Source organism: Lolium perenne, chromosome 4 (genome assembly GCF_019359855.2).
Source record: "Lolium perenne isolate Kyuss_39 chromosome 4, Kyuss_2.0, whole genome shotgun sequence".
Taxonomy (NCBI): domain Eukaryota; kingdom Viridiplantae; phylum Streptophyta; class Magnoliopsida; order Poales; family Poaceae; genus Lolium; species Lolium perenne.
This window is the reverse complement of record NC_067247.2, coordinates 171,752,681-171,775,923: the sequence shown is the minus strand read 5'-3', so window position 1 is coordinate 171,775,923 and position 23,243 is coordinate 171,752,681. Positions and strand designations below refer to the sequence as shown.

The 23,243-nt window shown below is 41.4% G+C and overlaps 1 protein-coding gene across 1 annotated transcript; it reads right to left on the bottom strand.

Moving 5' to 3' along the window:
- Positions 1 to 22,490: 22,490 nt before the first annotated feature.
- Positions 22,491 to 22,865, bottom strand: LOC127347429 (uncharacterized). Its single transcript, XM_051373619.1, has one exon. It carries the CDS (start codon positions 22,863 to 22,865, stop codon positions 22,491 to 22,493), a length of 375 nt encoding a protein of 124 aa, XP_051229579.1.
- Positions 22,866 to 23,243: the final 378 nt, after the last annotated feature.

Here is a 23,243-nt window from a genome sequence, read left to right as displayed (position 1 = left end):
TCTCTAAATTTGCGAAAACTCCTTATAAAGCTGATTTGCCTAACGATGATTTTAGAGTTGAACAGTGTGCATCTATTGCTCTTGCTCCTAATAATCCTTTGCAGCAACATTTGGAGGATAGTGAGAGTGAGTTTTTAGGGAAGAAAGGAATGAGTTTGATGAAATTTTCCTTCGTCAACCTATTCTTAAACATGACTTGCCGGTTGAAGATCTAGGTACAACACCACCACCAAAGGAAGATCCTGTTTTTGATTTAAAACCATTGCCTGATAATCTTAAGTATGCTCATATTGATGATAAGAAAATATATCCTGTTATTATTAGTTCTAAGATTTCAGATTTTGAGGAAGAAAGGTTATTGGAAATATTGAAGAAACACCGAGGAGCTATTGGCTACACTCTTGATGACTTGAAGGGGATTTCTCCCGCTATTTGCCAACATGCTATGAACATGGAAGATGATGCAAAGCCTGTTGTTGAACATCAGCGTCGTCTAATTCCTAAGATGAAGGATGTGGTAAGGAATGAGGTATTGAAACTTCTTGAAGCAGGTATTATATATCCTATTGCTGATAGTAGATGGGTTAGTCCTGTGCATTGTGTTCCTAAGAAAGGAGGAATGACTGTTGTGCCTAATGATAATGATGAGCTCATCCCTCAAAGAGTAGTTGTAGGGTATATAATGTGCATTGATTATCGAAAAGTTAATAAGGTTACTAAGAAAGATCATTACCCTTTACCCTTTATTGATCAAATGTTAGAAAGGTTGTCTAAAAATACTCATTTTTGCTTTCTTGATGGTTATTCTGGGTTCTCACAAATTGCTGTTAAAACTAAAGATCAAGAGAAAACCACTTTCACTTGTCCCTATGGAACTTATGCTTATAGACGTATGCCTTTTGGTTTATGTAATGCTCCTGCTACTTTTCAAAGATGCATGTCTGCTATTTTTCATGGCTTTTGTGAGAATATTGTAGAGGTATTCATGGATGATTTTTCTGTCTATGGGAATTCTTTTGATAATTGCTTGCGAAACCTTGATAAAGTTTTGCAGAGATGTGAAGAAACTAACCTTGTTCTTAATTGGGAGAAATGCCACTTTATGGTTAATGAAGGAATTTTATTGGGACATAAAATTTTCGAGAGAGGTATTGAAGTTGATAGAGCTAAAGTTGAAGCAATTGAGAAGATGCCCTATCCTAGGGACATTAAAGGTATTCGTAGTGTTCTTGGTCATGCTGGGTTTTATAGGAGATTTATTAAAGATTTCTCCAAGATTTCAAAGCCTCTTACTAATCTTCTTCAAAAAGATGTACCTTTTGTTTTTGATGGTGATTGTAAGGAAGCTTTTGAAACTCTAAAGAAAGCCTTAACAACTGCTCCTGTAGTTGAACCTCATGATTGGAATTTACCTTTTGAAATTATGTGTGATGCTAGTGATTTTGCTGTAGGTGCTGTTCTTGGACAGAGAGTAGATAAAAAATTGAATGTTATTCATTATGCTAGCAAAACTCTTGATGCTGCTCAAAGAAATTATGCTACAACTGAAAAATAATTATTAGCTGTAGTGTTTGCTTGTGATAAGTTTAGATCCTATATTGTTGATTCAAAAGTCACAATTCATACTGATCATGCTGCAATTAGGTACCTTATGGAAAAGAAAGATGCTAAGCCTAGGCTTATTAGGTGGGTGCTTCTTTTGCAAGAATTTGATTTACATATTATAGATAGGAAAGGTGCTGATAATCCTGTTGCTGATAATATTTCTAGAATGGAAAATATTGCTTATGACCCTGTTCCTGTTAATGATAGTTTTCCAAACGAACAATTGGCTGTAATAAAGGTGAGCTCACGAGATAGTCCTTGGTATGCTGATTATGCTAACTTTATTGTTTCCAAGTACTTGCCTCCAACCTTTTCAGCTCAGCAAAGGAGGAAATTCTTTTATGACTTGATGCATTATTTTTGGGATGACCCACACTTATATAAAGAAGGAGTGGATGGTATTATGCGAAGATGTGTTCCCGAATATGAACAACAAGAGATATTGAGTAAGTGTAATGGTAGTGCTTATGGAGGACATCACGCCGGAGATAGAACCACTCAAAAAGTTCTACAATCAGGTTTCTATTGGCCAACTCTCTTCAAAGATGCAAGAAAGTTTATTTTATCTTGTGATGAATGTCAAAGGGTTGGTAATATCTCCAGACGCAATGAAATGCCTATGAATTATACTCTTGTTATTGAACCATTCGATTGTTGGGGATTCGACTTCATGGGTCCTTTCCCTTCTTCAGAAGATAACACTCATATACTTGTCACTGTTGATTATGTTACTAAATGGGTGGAAGACATACCCACAAAAAGTGCTAATGGTGAGACCTCTTTAAGAATGGTTTTAGATATTATTTTTCCTAGATTTGGAGTTCCTAGATATCTTATGACTGATGGAGGTTCTCATTTTATTCATGGTGGTTTTAGAAAAACTCTTGCTAAGTATGGTATTAATCATAGGATTGCTTCCGCTTATCATCCTCAAACTAGTGGGCAAGTAGAATTATCAAATAGAGAAATTAAATCTATCTTGGGAAAGACTATTAATAAATCTAGAAAGAACTGGGCTAGTAAATTGAAGGAAGCACTATGGGCTTATAGAACTGCTTATAAAAATCCCATGGATATGTCACCTTATAAAATGGTTTATGGGAAAGCTTGTCATTTACCTTTAGAACTAGAGCACAAAGCTTATTGGGTTGTAAGAGAACTAAATAAAGATCCTAAACTTGCCGGTAAGAAGAGATTGCTACAATTGAGTTCTTTTGATGAATGGAGAAGTGAAGCTTATGAAAATGCTAAACTCTTTAAAGAGAAAGTTAAGAAATGGCATGATAGAAGAATTATCAAAAGAGAATTTAATGTTGGAGATAAAGTCCTATTGTATCGGTCTCGTCTCAGATTTTTTGCAGGGAAATTACTCTCAAAATAGGAAGGACCATATGTCATTGTGGAGGTGTATCGTTCAGGGGCAATTAAAATTAGTTCTCTGCAAGGTGATGCCACACAAGTAGTGAATGGACAAAGGCTCAAGCACTATATTTCTGGAGATTCTTATAATGAAGATGTTGATGTTATTCGAGTGGTGACTCCGGAAGCTTTCATCAAAGGTTGAATTGATAGTTCTGCAGAGTTCGATTTTGAATAGGTAACGGTACTAGTAATAAAAAGTCCGCGTTTAACTTTCCGAACAATGTTTTTGCTATTTTCGGAAAATATGAAAAATTACGAGATCGAAACGGAGTGGAGGAGGCGCACGAGGGCGTGCCCCCATAGGTCGGCGCGGGCCCCAGCCTGGCCGCACCGCCCTATGAGGACGGCCCCTCGGTGTCCCTCTCCGACTCTGGTTCGGCCTGGTACTTTCCTTTTGTCGTGAAAATTTCTGCTATATAATCCCCCGGACCCCTGGAGGTCCGTATATCGTTTTCTCGTCGTGTTTTGTTTCGAGATGTTTTCTGCCAGGATCTGTTTTTGATCTAGAAGCACCATGGTCTCCAACAACAAGGACAAGGGGCCTTTGGAGGAGGATATTCAAGACCCCGATTTGAAGGAAGAATTCAAGGAGGAAGTGAAGGAGATGTCATCAATAAAAAGAAAGCGGCAAACTGTGTGGAGTAAGCCAATCTTGGTGGGATCGGTTAACACTGGACGTTCTTTTTTCTCATAACTTGCAGGGACCTCTACCGCCTGCTCTTAGCCTCAACTCTTTCCCTGCTGTGGAGGAAGCACTACGGGTTACCGATGAGTTTTGTGATCAATACCGTGCTCTGAGAAGGGAAGTGGAGATACTTCAGGAGGAGAACAACCGACTTCGCAGAATGCTGGAATATTACTCAATTCCCATCACAACACCACCACCACCATCTTTAGATAACAATGAATCTCTTCGAGTCTTAGTGCAGAACTGCCAAACTGAGAAGCTGAAGCTGAAGGAGATCTTTAAGAATCGCAGGAACGGGCCACCACTATCACCGCCGAAGGAGTAATTCATCATTGGTATTGGCATCCCCTTGGTTTGTTCCAAGCTTGGGGGAATGCCGCGGTATCACATCATCACTATCTTTTACCTTTTTACTATCAAGTAGTGTCATATCATGAGTAGGGAAGTTATCATATAAGATGGTTGCAGTGTGGAAGTATCTCTCTTTAGTTAGTTATCTATGTATCCCTTGGTGTGAGTTATCGTTATGGAATATTAATGAGAAGTTCTATCATTTACATATTGCACATCTTATTTTAGTTTGCAATCTCTATTATATGATTGATCTTGTTGTTAAGTATTGGTATCACTTTGGGAGCATTGAGTAAATCTATTTGGTTTTGGCAAACTTAGCATTGGTCAATAGTAACAACACTTTGAGTTTAAGTAGAAAAGAGAAAATACATGTAGATATGTTGTTTCATTATCTTTCTTTCTTGTTAGCTATGAGCTTAGTATTCTGAAGTTAAAATTGTTTGTGCTTACAAGGAAGATGCATGATTGGTTCTATCACATGTATATTTGTTTGTTTCACTCAACTCTTATGCTTGCTAATCAACCTTGCTAGCCAAATACCTGTACTGAGAGGGAATGCTTCTCATGCATCCAAACTCTTAAACCAAACCTATGCCATCAGTGTCCACCATAACTACCTATTATGTGGTATTTTGCGCCATTCCAAGTAAATACTTCATGTGCTACCTTTAAACAATTCAAAAGTTATCATCCCTTATTTGTGTCAATGTTTTATAGCTCATGAGGAAGTATGTGGTGTTTATCTTTCAATCTTGTTGGGCAGCTTTCACTAATGGACTAGTGGCTTCATCCACTTATCCTATAATTTTGCAAAAAGAGCTGGCAACGGGGTTCCCAGCCCCAATTAATTAAATCTCATTAATAATCCTCTTCACATGTTTTGCTCTGATTCATCAGTAAGCAACTTAATTTTGCAATAGACACTCCTCCATGGTATGTGAAATGTTGGAAGGCACCCGAGGATTCGGTTAGCCATGGCTTGAGAAAGCAAAGGTTGGGAGGAGTGTCATCCTTAAATAAACTAAAGTACATGTGTAAACAAAGAGAAGAGGGATGATCTACCTTGCTGGTAGAGATAACGTCCTTCATGGGAGCCGCTCTTTGGAAGTCTGTTTGGCAAGGGGGTTAGAGTGCCCACTACCATTCGTTGACAACAACAAACACCTCTCAAAACTCTACTTTTATGTTCTCTATATGATTTCAAAACTTGAAAAGCTCTAGCACATGATTTAATCCCTGCTTCCCTCTGTGAAGGGCCTATCTTTTACTTTCATGTTGAGTCAGTAAACCTATTTCCCTCCATCTTAAGCAAGCAATTGAGTTGTTGTGATCCAACCATCTATATTGTGATTTATTTAATCATGCATTTTATTCTTTCTTGTTCAGTACAAGTTTTATCTGAATGAATATAGCTTTGAAGGTTATCAATGATTATGAGGAGATTATTATGATTGAGTATGCAAGTTTTGCTATAAGCTTTAATATAAGAGCGCTGCTCAATAAATAAGTACAATCTGTTAACTGTTCTTTGACCAAGAACGAAGTTTGCCATCACCAATTATGATTTCCTATGCACCTTTATTTGTGATTTCCTTTTACTTGTTTCAAGTTGAATCATATTGGGAAGTTGTTCACTAGAATGTATTGTGTGAATTAATATGATGATTCTTGTCCGTATTTTATTTGTCGACTCTTCACTCCATAAACATGTGGTCTTGTTTACTGAGTTCAGTTTCGCTTGGGGACAAGCGAAGTCTAAGCTTGGGGGGAGTTGATACGTCCATTTTGCATCACTATTTTATATCATAATTTACTGTTATTCATTGATATATTTCATATTTAGTGATGATACTTATGTTATTTCATCTATTTTGCATGTTTCATGATTATTGGAGGATCATTCACCGGAGTCAGGATTCTGCTGGAAAAAGCACCGTCAGAATGCAATATTTCTGGAGATCAATAATTGACGGAAATTACACCGAAGATCTTATTCGTCCAGAAGAATGAGCCAGCCAAAAGGAGGAGCCGAGGAGGGCCGCCATGGGCCCCCCATAGGCCGGCGCGGGCCCTAGCCTGGCCGCGCCGCCTTGTGGGGAGGGGGCCCACAGCCCCCTTCGGCCGCCTCTCTTTCGCGTACTTCTTCTCCCCGAAAACCTAAGCTCCAGAGAATAATCGCGAATAGACACAGCCGCCTCTGCGGGGCGGAAAACACCTGAGAGAAAAGAGCTCTCCGGCAAGCTGAAATCCGCCGGGGAAATTCCCTCCCGGAGGGGGAAATCGACGCCATCGTCACCGCCATCGAGCTGGACTTCATTGGGATCATCATCACCATCATCTCCACCATCGTCACCGCCATCTCCACCGCTGCACCTCGTCACCGCTGTAACATCTAGGGTTGAATCTTGATTGTTTGGTAGGGGAAACTCTCCCGGTATTGATTACTCCTTGTTATTGATGCTATTGAGTGAAACTATTGAACCAAGGTTTATGTTCAGATTGTTATTCATCATCATATCACCTCTGATCATGTTCCATATGATGTCTCGTGAGTAGTTCGTTTAGTTCTTGAGGACATGGGTGAAGTCTAAATGTTAGCAGTGAACTATGTTGAGTAATATTCAATGTTATGATATTTAAGTTGTGGTGTTATTCTTCTAGTGGTGTCATGTGAACGTCGACTACATGATACTTCACCTTTATGGGCCTAGGGGAATACATCTTGTATTCGTTTGCTAATTGTGGGGTTGCCGGAGTGACAGCAACCTGAACCCCCGTTGGTATATCGATGCAGGAGGGATAGCAGGATCTCAGAGTTTAAGGCTGTGGTTAGATTTATCTTAATTACATTCTTGTATTTGCGGATGCTTGCAATGGGTATAATCACAAGTATGTATTAGTCCTAGGAAGGGCGGTGCATTAGCATAGGTTCACCCACACAACACTTATCAAAACAATGAAGATTAATCGACTATATTAAGCGAAAGCACTAGACTAAATTCCTGTGTGTCCTCAAGAACGTTTGGTCATTATAAGTAAACAAACCGGCTTGTCCTTTGTGCTAAAAAGGATTGGGCCACTCGCTGCAACTATTACTCTCGCATTTTATTTACTTGTACTTTATTTATCTGCAATATCAAAACCCCCTGAATACTTGTCTGTGAGCATTTACAGTGAATCCTTCATCGAAACTGCTTGTCAACACCTTCTGCTCCTCGTTGGGTTCGACACTCTTATTTATCGAAAGTACTACGATACACCCCCTATACTTGTGGGTCATCACCGGTCTCCAATGTGTCCAACACAAAGAAGCCCGAAACTGCTGCAAGTTCGAGTGGTTCTAGCATGTCTACTGTGCGCAACCGCGATATGAATTGCCATACATGTGGTGGAAAGGGTCACTTCAAGAGAGATTGTCCTAACCGCAAAGTTATGATCGTTAATGAGGACAATGAGTATGAGACTGGAGATGATGTTGATCCTAATGCTCCAGAAGATGATGACTATGACACTGATGGTGAAGATGCATATCCGTCTGATGCTTGCACTATTGTTGTGTCTCAGCGTGCTCTTAATGTGTTGCCTAGTGCATCTACTCATCGCTGCAATTTGTTCCAAACAAATGCTTTAGTTGGTCCTGACAAGGCTTGCAAGGTTATTATTGATGGCGGGAGTTGCCGCAATTTAGCAAGGAAGGAGTTGTGTACCAAGCTGAAGTTGAAGTATCTACCACACCCGCATCCATACTATATTCAGTGGTTGAGCGACAATGGTGAGATGAAGGTAAACCACATGGTGCGTGTTGAATTTGAGATTGGACCGTATAAGGATTGCATTGATTTTGATGTGGTTCCTATGACGGTGTGTCACCTACTATTGGGTCGGCCTTGGCTCTATGACCGTTCTGTGCAACACAATGGCCGTGCCAATACATATCACTTGGAGTTCAAAGGCAAGAAAATAAACTTACAACCTATGTCACCACAACAAATTGTCAATGAACCTCGTCAGAAAGTTGAAGTCAACTTGGAGGATGCACCTATAGATAGGTGAGAGAATTGTAATGTCGTGAGTGATATAACGAAAAGTGAGCGAGTGAATTCCTTAGTTTTATTAGCCACCAAAGAAGACATGAGAGAATTTAGTGAGGATCCTACATCCATGCCTCTTGTGCTCTTGTACAGGGGTACAGTTTTGGTTTCTAACAACATAACCCCTCTTCCTCTTGGTGTTTCTAATGTTTTGCAGGAATTCGGCGATGTGTTTCCGGAGGAGGTACCCGCAGGACTACCACCATTGTGTGGTATTGAGTATCAAATTGACTTGATCCCCGGAGCTTCGCTACCCAATAGGGGCCATATAGAACAAATCCCGAAGAGACGAAGGAAATACAAAAGCAAGTACAAGCGCTACTCGACAATGGTTATATCCGCATAAGCCTTAGTCCTTGTGTTGTTCCTGTTATTTTAGTTCCTAAGAAAGATGGTACATGGCGTATGTGCGTAGATTGTAGAGCGATAAACAACATTACTGTTCGATATCGTCACCCTATTCCCCGTTTAGAGGATATGCTAGATGAATTGAGTGGTGCTATTTTTTTCTCTAAAATTGATTTGCGAAGTGGTTATCATCAAATTAGGATGAAAGAAGGGGATGAATGGAAAACAACCTTTAAAACAAAATTTGGTTTATATGAGTGGTTAGTAATGCCTTTTGGTTTAACTAATGCACCTATCACTTTCATGAGACTGATGAACCATGTTTTGCGTGATTTTATTGGCAAGTTTGTGGTTGTATACTTTGATGACATATTAATCTACAGCCGCAATGAATCTGATCATACTATACATATTCGACATGTTTTGCAAGTGTTGCGTGATAATAAACTCTATGGTAATCTTGAGAAGTGCACATTTTGCAAAGATAAGGTCATATTTCTGGGTTATGTTGTCTCTAACCATGGAGTAGAAGTAGATGTGTCTAAAATTGAAGCAATTCAAAATTGGCCTACTCCCATGAATGTGAGTTAAGTAAGAAGTTTTCATGGTCTAGTTGGGTTTTATCGAAGATTTGTGCCCAACTTTAGTAGTATTGTTGCACCTTTGAATGACTTGACTAAAAAAGGTGTTGTTTTTTAGTGGGGCGCAGCCCAAGATCATGCATTTGATGAACTGAAATGATTGTTAACTTTTGCACCGTTGCTTGCACTTCCTGATTTCAATAAGCAATTTGAGATTGAATGTGATGCTAGTGGTATTGGAATTGGTGGTGTGTTGATGTAAGAGGGTCGAACAATTGCATATTTTTCTGAGAAACTTTCTGGTGCTAAGTTGAACTATCCTATCTATGATAAAGAATTGTATGCTTTAATTAGAGTTCTTGAGGTTTGGCAACATTACTTGTGGCCATAAGAATTTATCATACATTCTGATCATGAAGCTTTGAAATATCTGAAAGCCCAATCTACTTTGCATAAGCGTCTTGCTAAGTGGGTTGAGTTCATTGAGTCGTTTCCATACATTGTTAAGCATAAGAAGGGAAAAGATAATATTGTTGCTGATGCTCTATCTAGGAAGAATATGCTATTAACTCAACTTGATGTTAAAATTCCTGGTTTAGAGATACTATGTGATTTGTATGCTACTGATCATGATTTTGCTGAACCATATCGCTTGTGTGCTCTTGGTAAAGCATGGGAAAAATATCACATACATGATGGGTTTTTGTTTAGAGCTAACAAACTATGTGTTCCAGAATCGTCTGTGCGTTTGCTCTTATTGCAGGAATCACATGCTGGAGGTTTGATGGGTCACTTTGGGCGTGAGAAGACGCTACTCATGCTAGCTGACCACTTTTATTGGCCAAAGATGAGGCGGGACGTGGACAGGTATGTCAAGAGGTGCATTACTTGCAACAAGTCCAAGTCCAAGCTGAATCCTCACGGTTTGTATACTCCTTTACCGGCACCTACTACACCTTGGGAAGACATTAATATGGATTTTGTGTTGGGTTTGCCGCGTACTAAAAGAGGCCATGATTCTATCTTTGTGGTAGTGGATAGATTTTCTAAGATGTCACACTTTATTGCCTGCCACAAGAGCGACGATGCGTCGCATATTGCTAACCTGTTTTTCAGGGAGATTGCACGTCTACATGGAGTCCCGAAGACTATTGTTTCTGATCGTGATGTGAAGTTTATGAGCTACTTTCTGGAAGATGCTGTGGAGAAAGCTGGGGACGAAGTTATTGTTCAGTACTACTTGTCATCCCCAAACTGATGGTCAAACTGAAGTGGTGAATCGAACATTATCACAATTATTGAGATCCATGATAAAGAAGAACCTGAAGGAGTGGGAAGATTGTTTGCCGCATGTGGAGTTTGCTTATAACAGGGCGGTACATTCTACCACAGAGTTGTGTCCTTTTGAGGTGCTGTATGGTTTCAAACCCATTACTTCGCTTGATTTGTTGCCTCTACCCATACATGAGAGAGTCAATATAGAGGCATCCAAGAGGGCAGATTTTGTGAGAAAGATTCATGTGAAGACTAAAGAGTTGATAGAGAAGAAAGGCAAGAGCAATGCTGAAAGGATGAACAAGAAGCGCAAGGAGATATTGTTCAAGCCTGGTGATATGGTATGGGTACATTTTCGCAAGGATAGGTTCCCGAAGCTGCGGAAGTCCAAGTTACTTCCTCGTGGTGCTGGTCCTTACAAAGTGCTTGCCAAGATCAATGATAATGCATACTCGATAGATCTTCCAGTTGATGAGTTTGGTGTCAGTAATTCTTTCAATGTTGCTGATTTGACACCACATGACAGAGAAGACCTTGGAGCGTCGAGGTCGATGCCTTTTGAAGGGGGGGAGATGATGAGGACATCCCTACCTCACTACTACCTCCGTCATTACAAGTTGAAGATGATCCTGGCGTAAAGCTCAAGTCCAATGAAGTTAGGATTGAACCAATGACACGAGCCCGTGCGAAGCTACTTAAACAACAGGTGAACTTGTTCCTAAGTGATACTTTGATCGATGAGAACTTTATACTGCCTAATTCGTACTACTTATGTATGATCAGGTATGAAGAAGGAGCAAGCATCACACGAGGAGGAGAGGAGCAGCTGGACAAGAAGATGGACGTGAAGCTAGACATGGAGCTGGACAAGAAGACATCCCATGAATGCGCGAGGGAGGAGCGGGAGGCATCCGCGAGAAGAGGAGAAGTCCAGGCCGGTGCCCAGCCCGGTCAACCGGCCGTGACGCTAGCTTGACTCTCTTGAGGAGAAAGATCTTGGGATCTTGATTCGGAATCCACAAATTGTGTCGTCGAACTCGGAGGCCGTGTCCGACACAGAAAATACTGAAGCCGCTCCTCCCGCCAAGCGAAAAAGAGGATCTGCCTCCGCGTCCAAGGCCAAACGCCCCCGCGAGTCCCCCAGCGCCAAGATCACCAAGAAGCTTGAAAAGGTTAAACTCCAACTCAAATAAATTGACACTAACAACAACAAACAAGGTGGCATCGAGCAATTCTTCACCAAGTCTGGGTAACAACCCATCCTTCGACTCGACTTTTCCATGCTACCTTTAAAACTGCAAAATATCTTACTTCTCCAATCATGCAGTAAGGTTGCCGGTGCCAAGCCGCAGAAGAAGAAACCCAAGCCCTCTCCTGCCTCGATGCCTATCACGCCAAAGGTTGAGGTTCCTCCGAAGCCCTCGTCATCCGCCATTCCAAGCCAGAAAGAAGTTATCAATATTGATGACGATGCGGAATGGACCGTGGACTCCGGCAAGAACGCCTCCTTGATGTCTACGTTCCCCCTCCTTTCCTGTAGACAGTGTTGGGCCTCCAAGAGCAGAGGTTTGTAGAACAGCAGCAAGTTTTCCCTTAAGTGGATACCCAAGGTTTATCGAACTCAGGGAGGAAGAGGTCAAAGATATCCCTCTCATGCAACCCTGCAACCACAAAGCAAGAAGTCTCTTGTGTCCCCAACACACCTAATAGGTGCACTAGTTCGGCGAAGAGATAGTGAAATACAGGTGGTATGAATATATATGAGCAAAGAGTAACGGTGCCGGAAAATAGCTTGATGGTGTGTAGTTGATGGTGGTGGTATTGCAGCAGTAGTAACACAAGAAAGCGAAGAACAAGCAGTAGTAATGCAGCAGTAGTAAACAAGTAGCGATAGCAGTATTTAGGAACAAGGCCTAGGGATTACACTTTCACTAGTGGACACTCTCAACATTGATCACATAACAGAATAGATAAATGCATACTCTACACTTTTGTTGGATGATGAACGCATTGCGTAGGATTACACGAACCCTCAATGCCGGAGTTAACAAGCTCCACAATTTGTTCATATTTGGTAACCTTATAGTGTAAGATAGATCAAAGGACTAAACCAAGTACTAACATAGCATGCACACTTTCACCTTCATGCATATGTAGGAGGAATAGATCACATCAATACCATCATAGTAATAATTAACTCCACAATCTACAAGAGATCATGATCATAGCCTACGACAAGAACCACACGGTGCACACACTAGTCACCTTTACACACGTGCAGGAGGAATAGAACTACTTTAATAACATCACTAGAGCAGCACATAGATAAATTGTGATACAAAACTCATATGAATCTCAATCATGTAAAGCAGCTCATGAGATTATTGTATTGAGGTACATGGGAGAGAGATGAACCACATAGCTACAGCGAAGCCCTCAGCCTCAGGGGTGAATTACTCCCTCCTCATCATGGGGGCAGCGATGGCGGTGAAGATGGCGGTGAAGACGGCGGTGGAGATGGCTCCGGGGGCAATTCCCCGTCCCGGCAGGGTGCCGAAACAGAGTTCTGTCCCCCGAATTGGAGTTTCGCGATGGCGGCGGCGCCCCTGGAGTCTTTCTGGAGTTTCGTCAATTGGTGTCGAGGTTTTAGGTCATGACGGCTTAAATAGGCGAAGAATCGGAGTCGGAGGGGGCCTGGGCTGGCCACACCATAGGGGGGCGCGCCCCCCCCTTGGGCCGCGCCACCCTAGGGTGTGGGGCCCCCCTGGCACTCCTCCGACTCTCCTTCGGTGTTCTGGAGCCTTCCGGGAAAAATAGGAGGTTTGGCGTTGATTTCGTCCAATTCCGAGAATATTGCCCGAACAGCCTTTCTGGAACCAAAAACAGCAGAAAACAGCAACTGGCCTCTCGGCATCTCGTCAATAGGTTAGTTCCGGAAAACGCATAAAAATGACATAAAGTGTGAACAAAACATGTTGGTATTGTCATAAAACAAGCATGGAACATCGGAAATTATAGATACGTTGGAGACGTATCAGCATCCCCAAGCTTAGTTCCTACTCGTCCTCGAGTAGGTAAACGATAAAAGATAATTTCTGAGGTGACATGCTACCAACATAATCTTAATCATACCATTGTAAAGCATATGAGATGAGGCGATTCGAAACAATGTAAATGCAATGAGTAAACAATTGAATCATATAGCAAAGACTTTTCATGAATAGTACTTTCGAGACAAGCATCAATAAGTCTTGCATAAGAGTTAACTCATAAAGCAATAATTCAAAGTAAAGGTATTGAAGCAACACAAAAGAAGATTAAGTTTCAGCGGTTGCTTTCAACTTGTAACATGTATATCTCATGGATATTGTCAACATAGAGTAATATAATAAGTGCAATAAGCAAGTATGTAGGAATCAATGCATAGTTCACACAAGTGTTTGCTTCTTGAGGTGGAGAGAAATAGGTGAACTGACTCAACATTGAAAGTAAAAGAATGGTCCTCCATAGAGGAAAAGCATCGATTGCTATATTTGTGCTAGAGCTTTGATTTTGAAAACATAAAGAAAGCATAAAAATAAAGTTTTGAGAGGTGTATGTCGTTGTCAACGAATGGTAGCGGGTACTCTAACTACCTCGCCAACCGGACTTCCAAGAGCGGCTCCCATTTTATTTATTTTTGGGTGGCACTCCTTCCAACCTTTCTTTCACAAACCATGGCTAACCGAATCCTCGGGTGCCTGCCAACAATCTCATACCATGAAGGAGTGCCTTTTTATTTTAGTTTTATTATGATGACACTCCTCCCAACCTTTGCTTACACAAGCCATGGCTAACCGAATCCTTCGGGTGCCGTCCAACAATCACATACCATGGAGGAGTGTCTATTTTTGTTAATTAATTTGGGACTGGGAATCCCATTGCCAGCTCTTTTTGCAAAATTATTGGATAAGCGGATGTGCCACTAGTCCATATGAGAGTCCGTCAAAAGTAAATGACAAGGTTGAAAGCTAAACACCACATACTTCCTCATGAGCTATAAAACATTGACACAAATCAGAGGTGATAAATTTTGAATTGTTTAAAGGTAGCACTCAAGCAATTTACTTTGGAATGGCAGGAAATACCATGTAGTAGGTAGGTATGGTGGACACAAATGGCATAGTGGTTGGCTCAAGTATTTTGGATGCATGAGAAGTATTCCCTCTCGATACAAGGCTTAGGCTAGCAAGGTTGTTTGAAGCAAACACAAGTATAAACCGGTACAGCAAAACTCACATAAAAGACATATTACAAGCATTATAAGACTATACATCGTCTTCCTTGTTGTTCAAACACCTCACTAGAAAATATCTAGACTCTAGAGAAACCACTCATGCAAACCAAATTTTAACAAGCTCTATGTATTTCTTCACTAATAGGTGCAAAGTATATGATGCAAGAGCTTAAACAAGAGCACAACAATTGCCAAGTATCACATTACCCAAAACATTATAGCAATTACTACATGTAGCATTTTCCAATTCCAACCATATAACAATTATCGAAGCAGTTTCAACCTTCGTAATGAATATTATGAGCTAAGAACACATGTGTTCATACGAACCAGCGGAGCATGTCTCTCTCCCACACAAGCATTTATTCAAACAAAAACAAAAACAAGAAACATACAGATGCTCCAAGTAAAGCACATAAGATGTGACCGAATAAAAATATAGTTTCATGAGAAGGAACCTGATAATTTGTCGATGAAGAAGGGGATGCCTTGGGCATCCCCAAGCTTAGACGCTTGAGTATTCTTGATATATGCAGGGGTGAACCACCGGGGCATCCCCAAGCTTAGAGCTTTCACTCTTCTTGATCATAGTATATCATCCTCCTCTCTTGACCCTTGAAAACTTCCTCCACACCAAACTCGAAACAACTCATTAGAGGGTTAGTGCACAATAAAAATTAACATATTCAGAGGTGACACAATCATTCTTAACACTTCTGGACATTGCATAATGCTACTGGACATTAGTGGATCAAAGAAATTCATCCAACATAGCAAAAGAGGCAATGCGAAATAAAAGGCAGAATCTGTCAAAACAGAACAGTTCGTATTGACGAATTTTAAAATGGCACCAGACTTGCTCAAATGAAAATGCTCAAATTGAATGAAAGTTGCGTACATATCTGTGGATCATGCACGTAAATTGTCTTAATTTTCTGAGCTACCTACAGGGAGGTGGACCCAGATTCGTGACAGCAAAGAAATCTGGAACTGTGCAGTAATCCAAATCTAGTACTTACTTTTCTATCAACGGCTTAACTTGGCACAACAAAACACAAAACTAAGATAAGGAGAGGTTGCTACAGTAGTAAACAACTTCCAAGACACAAATATAAAACAAATTACTGTAGCAAAATAACACATGGGTTATCTCCCAAGAAGTTCTTTTCTTTATAGCCATTAAGATGGGCTCAGCAGTTTTAATGATGCACTCGCAAGAAATAGTATTTGAAGCAAAAGAGAGCATTCAAGAGGCAAATTCAAAAAAAAAAATTTAAGTCTAACATGCTTCCTATGAAGAGGAATCTTGTACACAAATGAATTCATGAAGAACAAAGTGACAAGCATAAGAGGATAAAACACGAGTAACTTCAAGATTCTCAACATAAAGAGGGGAAACTTAATATTATTAAGATGCATACGACCATATTTCCCTCTCTCATAATAACTTTCAGTAGCATCATTGATGAAATCCACAATATACCCATCACTTAAAACATTCTTATCATGGTTCATATGCATAGAAGTATCATTAAATTTGGCATAAGAAGAGTTATTCTCATTAATAGTAATTGGAGCAAGATTATTATCAAGAATTTGAATATGGTAAACAAGTTGCCTATTAAGGGAATTGTTTTTGGTAATCCAATCATGACTATGACAAGTTTCATAAGGATAGTTAGAACCTATATCATAGCATTCTTTATAATAATCATCAAAGATCGGAGGCACATTGTCATCATTTTCAGAATTAATTTCCCAGAGATTTGCAATATCAAAAGTAGTGTGCTCATTCAAATCATGATTGCTAATGTATGTAAAGGGCATAGGAAGATCATCATATTCAGATTCATTATCACAATAATCATTAGGAGCAACATACTTACGGTTACCTATTGTTATCTCATATACGCGGGGATATGATGTTACCTCTTTCTTTTTATTCCCCTTCTTCTTCTTCTTCTTCTTCTTCGTTCCCTTCTTCTTCTTCTCTTCCTTCTCCTCGTTCCCTTCTTTAGGTGGAAGAGGCTTGAAGGGTGGCTTGTCCGCATAACCTGATTTACTTTCAGAAACAATAGAAGAAACTTGGGGGAATCCCTCCTTTTCATTAATTAGTTGAAAACACACAGCAGTCCTATCATATTTTGGCAAGGTGTCATCTTCTAAGATATTTTGTATGTAAGTATTTGTATGGCTATTATCAATGCAATAAGAAAAACACCCATGCAGGACATCATCAATATCAAGATCACTCATATGTAACAAAGAGATTTTTCTCGACAATTCTTCACACCCCAAAAATAAAGTAAGTTCATCATGCTGATTAGGAGTAATTTCATCATCACAATACAAATTTGCAGCACTCATTGGGTTCAATATATCACTGGAGGAGCATTGAAAATTAAAATGACCCACTTCATGGCAAACTTCACAAATAAAAGGATAGAGGGCACAAACTTTTTTACCAAGATCATCTAGAGCCCTAAACCATTTTCTAGTTTTTTCATTAGCATGATGGATACAATATTCATCTTTCATTTGATTAATTCCACAAGGTCTATGTATTCCACAAAAATTAACATGCTTATAGGAAATAGCATTCTTAGGAGTTTGAGCATGCTTATTGCAATAATTAACAACAATTTCATTCTTCATGCAAGCCTCTTTAAAAGGTTCATGATACTTATCAAAATTATTTTTAGGCAATTCGAAATGAGAAGCGAAGGCTTTATAAAGATTTGCAGCAACTTGAGAGTCAAGACCATAAGTAGCACTCATATTTCGAAATTTATCGGTATCCATAAAAGCTTCAATGCATTCATAATCATAATTTATACCTGACTCTTTACCTTCATTGTTCTCCCATCCTTCAGCGTTGTCCTCAATCCGATCAAGGAGGTCCCACCTAGCTTCAACCTCCTTGCTTGTGAAAGATCCTTCCGAACACGCGTCCAGATAGTCCTTGTGTTGTCATGAAAGTCTCGCATAAAAATTGTTAACAATAACATTACGGGGGAGCTCATGAATGGGACATTTGAGCATTAGTGATTTCAATCCCCCCCACGCTTGAGAAATACTCTCTCCATCACGAGGATAAAAGTTATAAATATAATTCCTATCAATATGCACTTCATGCGGAGGATAAAATTTAGAATAAAAGAGAGATGCAATTTCCTCCCAACCAAGAGAATGCCTATTCTCCAACAATTTATACCAATGCGCTGCTTTACCAGACAGCGAAACAGAGAATAGCTTCTTCCTCACTTCATCCATAGAGATACCTGCACACTTGAATAACCCACATAATTCGTGCAAAAACAGTAAATGATCTCTAGGATGGACAGTTCCATCCCCTTTATAGTGGTTGTCCATAACACGTTCAATAATTTTCATGGGTATTTTATACGGAATACTTTCAGCAGGTGGATTTAAAATATCAGAAGCATTATTAGAGTTATCGCATATGGGAGATAAAGCATTATCAGAACAAATTTTCTCCCCTAAAGATGGGAAGCTAAAAAGACCACAAAAACTAGCTTCCCCAAGCTTAGACTTCTTCATAGCATTAGCAGTAATTGCATTCATACTAATAACATCGCTACTAGCATGCAAATAAGGTTCCATAGGTTTTTTAATTTTCGCATCAAACAATTCTAAATCAGGAAAAAGATTAAAAAGCTCACTAATTTTTTTGTTGTTTTCCATTATGCCTAACTAGTGTAAACAAGAAACAAAAAGTTGCAATTGCAGGATCTAAAGGAAATAGCTTCGAGCACAAACACAATGGCGCCAGAAAAGTACTTTACCTGGAACCGGAGTATGAGTGCCTTTTACCTTTCCTCCCCGGCAACGGCGCCAGAAAAGTGCTTGATGTCTACGCTCCCCCTCCTTTCTGTAGATGTTGTTGGGCCTCCAAGAGCGAGAGGTTTGTAGAACAGCAGCAAGTTTTCCCTTAAGTGGATACCCAAGGTTTATCGAACTCAGGGAGGAAGAGGTCAAAGATATCCCTCTCATGCAACCCTGCAACCACAAAGCAAGAAGTCTCTTGTGTCCCCAACACACCTAATAGGTGCACTAGTTCGGCGAAGAGATAGTGAAATACAGGTGGTATGAATATATATGAGCAGTAGCAACGGTGCCAGAAAATAGCTTGATGGTGTGTAGTTGATGGTGGTGGTATTGCAGCAGTAGTAACACGGTAAAACGATGAAACAAGCGAGTAATGCAGCAGTAGTAAACAAGTAGCGATAGCAGTATTTAGGAACAAGGCCTAGGGATTACACTTTCACTAGTGGACACTCTCAACATTGATCACATAACAGAATAGATAAATGCATACTCTACACTTTTGTTGGATGATGAACGCATTGCGTAGGATTACACGAACCCTCAATGCCGGAGTTAACAAGCTCCACAATTTGTTCATATTTGGTAACCTTATAGTGTAAGATAGATCAAAGGACTAAACCAAGTACTAACATAGCATGCACACTTTCACCTTCATGCATATGTAGGAGGAATAGATCACATCAATACCATCATAGTAATAATTAACTCCACAATCTACAAGAGATCATGATCATAGCCTACGACAAGAACCACACGGTGCACACACTAGTCACCTTTACACACGTGCAGGAGGAATAGAACTACTTTAATAACATCACTAGAGCAGCACATAGATAAATTGTGATACAAAACTCATATGAATCTCAATCATGTAAAGCAGCTCATGAGATTATTGTATTGAGGTACATGGGAGAGAGATGAACCACATAGCTACAGCGAAGCCCTCAGCCTCAGGGGTGAATTACTCCCTCCTCATCATGGGGGCAGCGATGGCGGTGAAGATGGCGGTGAAGACGGCGGTGGAGATGGCTCCGGGGGCAATTCCCCGTCCCGGCAGGGTGCCGAAATAGAGTTCTGTCCCCCGAATTGGAGTTTCGCGATGGCGGCGGCGCCCCTGGAGTCTTTCTGGAGTTTCGTCAATTGGTGTCGAGGTTTTAGGTCACGACGGCTTAAATAGGCGAAGAATCGGAGTCGGAGGGGGCCTGGGCTGGCCACACCATAGGGGGGCGCGCCCCCCCTTGGGCCGCGCCACCCTAGGGTGTGGGGCCCCCCTGGCACTCCTCCGACTCTCCTTCGGTGTTCTGGAGCCTTCCGGGAAAAATAGGAGGTTTGGCGTTGATTTCGTCCAATTCCGAGAATATTGCCCGAACAGCCTTTCTGGAACCAAAAACAGCAGAAAACAGCAACTGGCCTCTCGGCATCTCGTCAATAGGTTAGTTCCGGAAAACGCATAAAAATGACATAAAGTGTGAACAAAACATGTTGGTATTGTCATAAAACAAGCATGGAACATCGGAAATTATAGATACGTTGGAGACGTATCACTCCTCTTCCAAGCCTATTCCCGAAGAGCGAGAAAATACCTCAGTTGAAGCTCTGGTTGATAATGCCGCAAATAAGTTAATGCTGAGTCATGTCCATGGTACGCCTGCCACGCATCCTCAGTTCTTTCCGGTTCTCCCTAAAGCTCCACTTCATCAACGCTACAAGGAAATAACAAACTTGATGAATGAAGTATGGGGGGACCTGTATCCTGAACAACAAGAGTTGGCGGATCTGGAAGACTTGCTCCGCGTCTTCTTCGTGAAGCACAAACTGTTCGCAAGGTAACACTAGCCCCAAGCATTGGGTGACACATCTTTTCGAGTAAAGAGTTAGGTCGATTCTTTAAGTGTTGTGTTGCTGTATTACTATTTTGTATATTGGCGGAAACTTGAAATTTTCTAGCACAATAAATATTTGACTTTGCGTCTAGCCGCCTAGATTTTGATTTCCGGCTAACAATTCATTCATTTGCTTCACAGAACACCCGCCAGCTCCATGAGGACATGTAGAAGGTGATGCTAGAGCAGAAGAGCCAGATCAAAAGGCTGAGCAAAAAAGAGGCGGAGAACCAGCTGACGATTGAGATCTTCAAAGGATGCCTCAAAGCCAGCCAAGGTATGTCTCCGTCATGATGCAGGTTCCGCCTTGCTTACGTGTGATAATGTATTTTGCACTAAACTTTCTTCCGCGTTCCAGACCTTCTTGCCCAACGCTCGTCCATTGACGAAGTTTACGCCAAGCTCGAGACCCGCAAACCGAGCACGAGTCTCTCCAGAACACTCTCAAAGAGTCTCATCTTAATGAGATCAAACTCAAAAAAGGAGCTGGAGACCAAGAACGAGCAAGCCATGGCGAAGATGGCGGAAAAACTGAAAACTAGCAATAACAGGGTTAAGCCATTGACGACCAAACTGAAGTCTGCCGAGGCGGAAGCTGCGGAGATTGACAACATCATCTTCCGTAAAAAATGTTTTGAGTTTGCGTTCCAGCATGCATCCATTACTCTTTGTTCTCTTATCCAGAAAATGATTAGACTGCTTTTGCATATCAGCATTGCTTGGATTTGAGCGGAGCAAGGACAACGGCCTGTCCCGCACTGAAGCTTACGAGGAAGTCGGAAACTCCATTGAGGATCTGATCGAAGCGTTCCGGAAGATTGCCGTGAAGCTGTCCCTGAAGAAGGCCCGCACCAAGGTCATAGACACCATGACCAAGATGATGACAATGGTGCCGGATCTGATCAGGGACTGGCAAGAGTCCTCTGCCCGCGGTGTCACCGCCCATGTCCTGATTATGTACAAAGCACACGTTCCTTCATTGGACTTTGCGAACCTAGCAGCCGGAGTTCCCAAGGACACCAATGTCAAGAAACTCCTCGCGGAGACCTGCGGATTTGATACTCTCTTCTCCAACCGTGTAAACCACGAGATGTGGTATGAGAAGAATGAGCTTCCAGCTGGGTTCGCCGAAGAAGAGGAGGAAGACAAGGAAGAGGGCTCCGGGTCCGGCGCTAGCCAATATGGCGACGAATCCGGCAAGGACAGCACCTTCCATGCCCCCGAAGAAGATAAGCCGGATTCTTCGGAGTGAAAAACCTGAAAAAACATTAAGTTGCAATATTTTGTCCCCTTGGAGGGTTTGTAATAAAACTTAATGTATTTGAAGTAGCTAGGGGAAACGATGCATGCTGTGGGCGGAAATACTTATCCTGCTACCGTTTTAACTATATGCATGTTTCTTATTTATTTGAAGCAAGTGCTGGCTTTTGAATTCTCCGGCTTACATGCTTGATCTTCCGCGAGCCGGAAGACCCTTAGCCGGAAAGAGGCCGCCGTCAGCGATGGAGCCTAATGGCAAATCCGTCAATAACCGCGGAAATAAGCCCCCAACCTTAGGTGCCAGAAGGCGCTACTAGGAATCCACAAGTTTGCAACAAAAAATTCATAGTCCAGAAAACTTAAGCTTACGTCCTAGTGGACGGTTTTGAAAATCACAACATTATACGCGCCTAGGCGGAAACATCCAGCTATGCGGTTTTTGTTGGAAAACATACGCGATTCAAAAATGAACAATTAAAGGAGGTAAAAGACTCAAATAGTGAACCATAAGCTTTATTTCAGTGATCATGTATCATAACTATTACAAAGTATGTAATGCAAAATTTTGCTAAATGTGGAAAGGACGTAGCTGTGCTATAGTCCAAGGACGGCATGTTTCATCGTATATGTCACCCGGATCCCCGCTCTTGCCGTTTCGATGCCAATTAGCAGGTCTATCCTTCAACTCGCGGATATCAATGAGATAGTAGGATCCATTGTGCAGCACTTTTCTCACGACGAAAGGTCCTTCCCATGGAGATTGTAACTTATGCTCTTTAACCTGCCTAAGGCGGAGAACCAGGTCACCTTCTTTAAACAAGCGGTTCCGAATTCGACGGTATGATAACGTTGGAGCTTCTACTGGTAGATGGTGGAGCGCTTGTCAGCTAAGTTCCGAGCTTCTTCGAGCAGGTCAACAGATAGCTGTCGAGCCTCATCTGCATTTTTCTCATTGTAGGTGGAAACTCGCGGAGAATCATGGATGATGTCGGAGGGTAACACTGCTTCAGATCCGTATATTAGGAAAAAATGCTTAAAACCAGTTGATCTGTTAGGGGTTGTTCGTGAACTCCACAGAACAGAATCTAACTCCTCCGCCCAAGCTCCGACTGCACGTTGCAGTGATTCTTCAAGGGGAGGTTTAAGTCCACCTAGTATAAGGACATTGGCTTGCTCGACCTGCCCATTAGATTGTGGATGTGACATGGAGGCAAGGTCTAGTCGGATCCCCATATCGCGGCACTACTCCTTCAGCCCTCCCTGTGCAAAGTTTTTTGCCATTGTCTATGATGATGCTATGTGGGATGTCGTATCTCACCATGGGGCTGCAAGCAAATTTCAGTGCCGTAGCACCATCAGCTTTTCTCACTGGTTTGGCCTCGATCCACTTACTGAACTTGTCAATAACGACCAGGAGGAACTCAAAACCACCATAAGAAGATTTTCTCAACTTTCCAACCATATCAAGCCCCCAGACCGCGAACGGCCACGTGATAGGGATGGTCTTCAGCTCTTGAGCTGGAGCATTTGGTTGTGTAGCATAGTACTGGCAGCCACGACAGGTTTTGACTATTTTCTCCGCATCTTCTATAGTTGTGAGCCAGAAAAAGC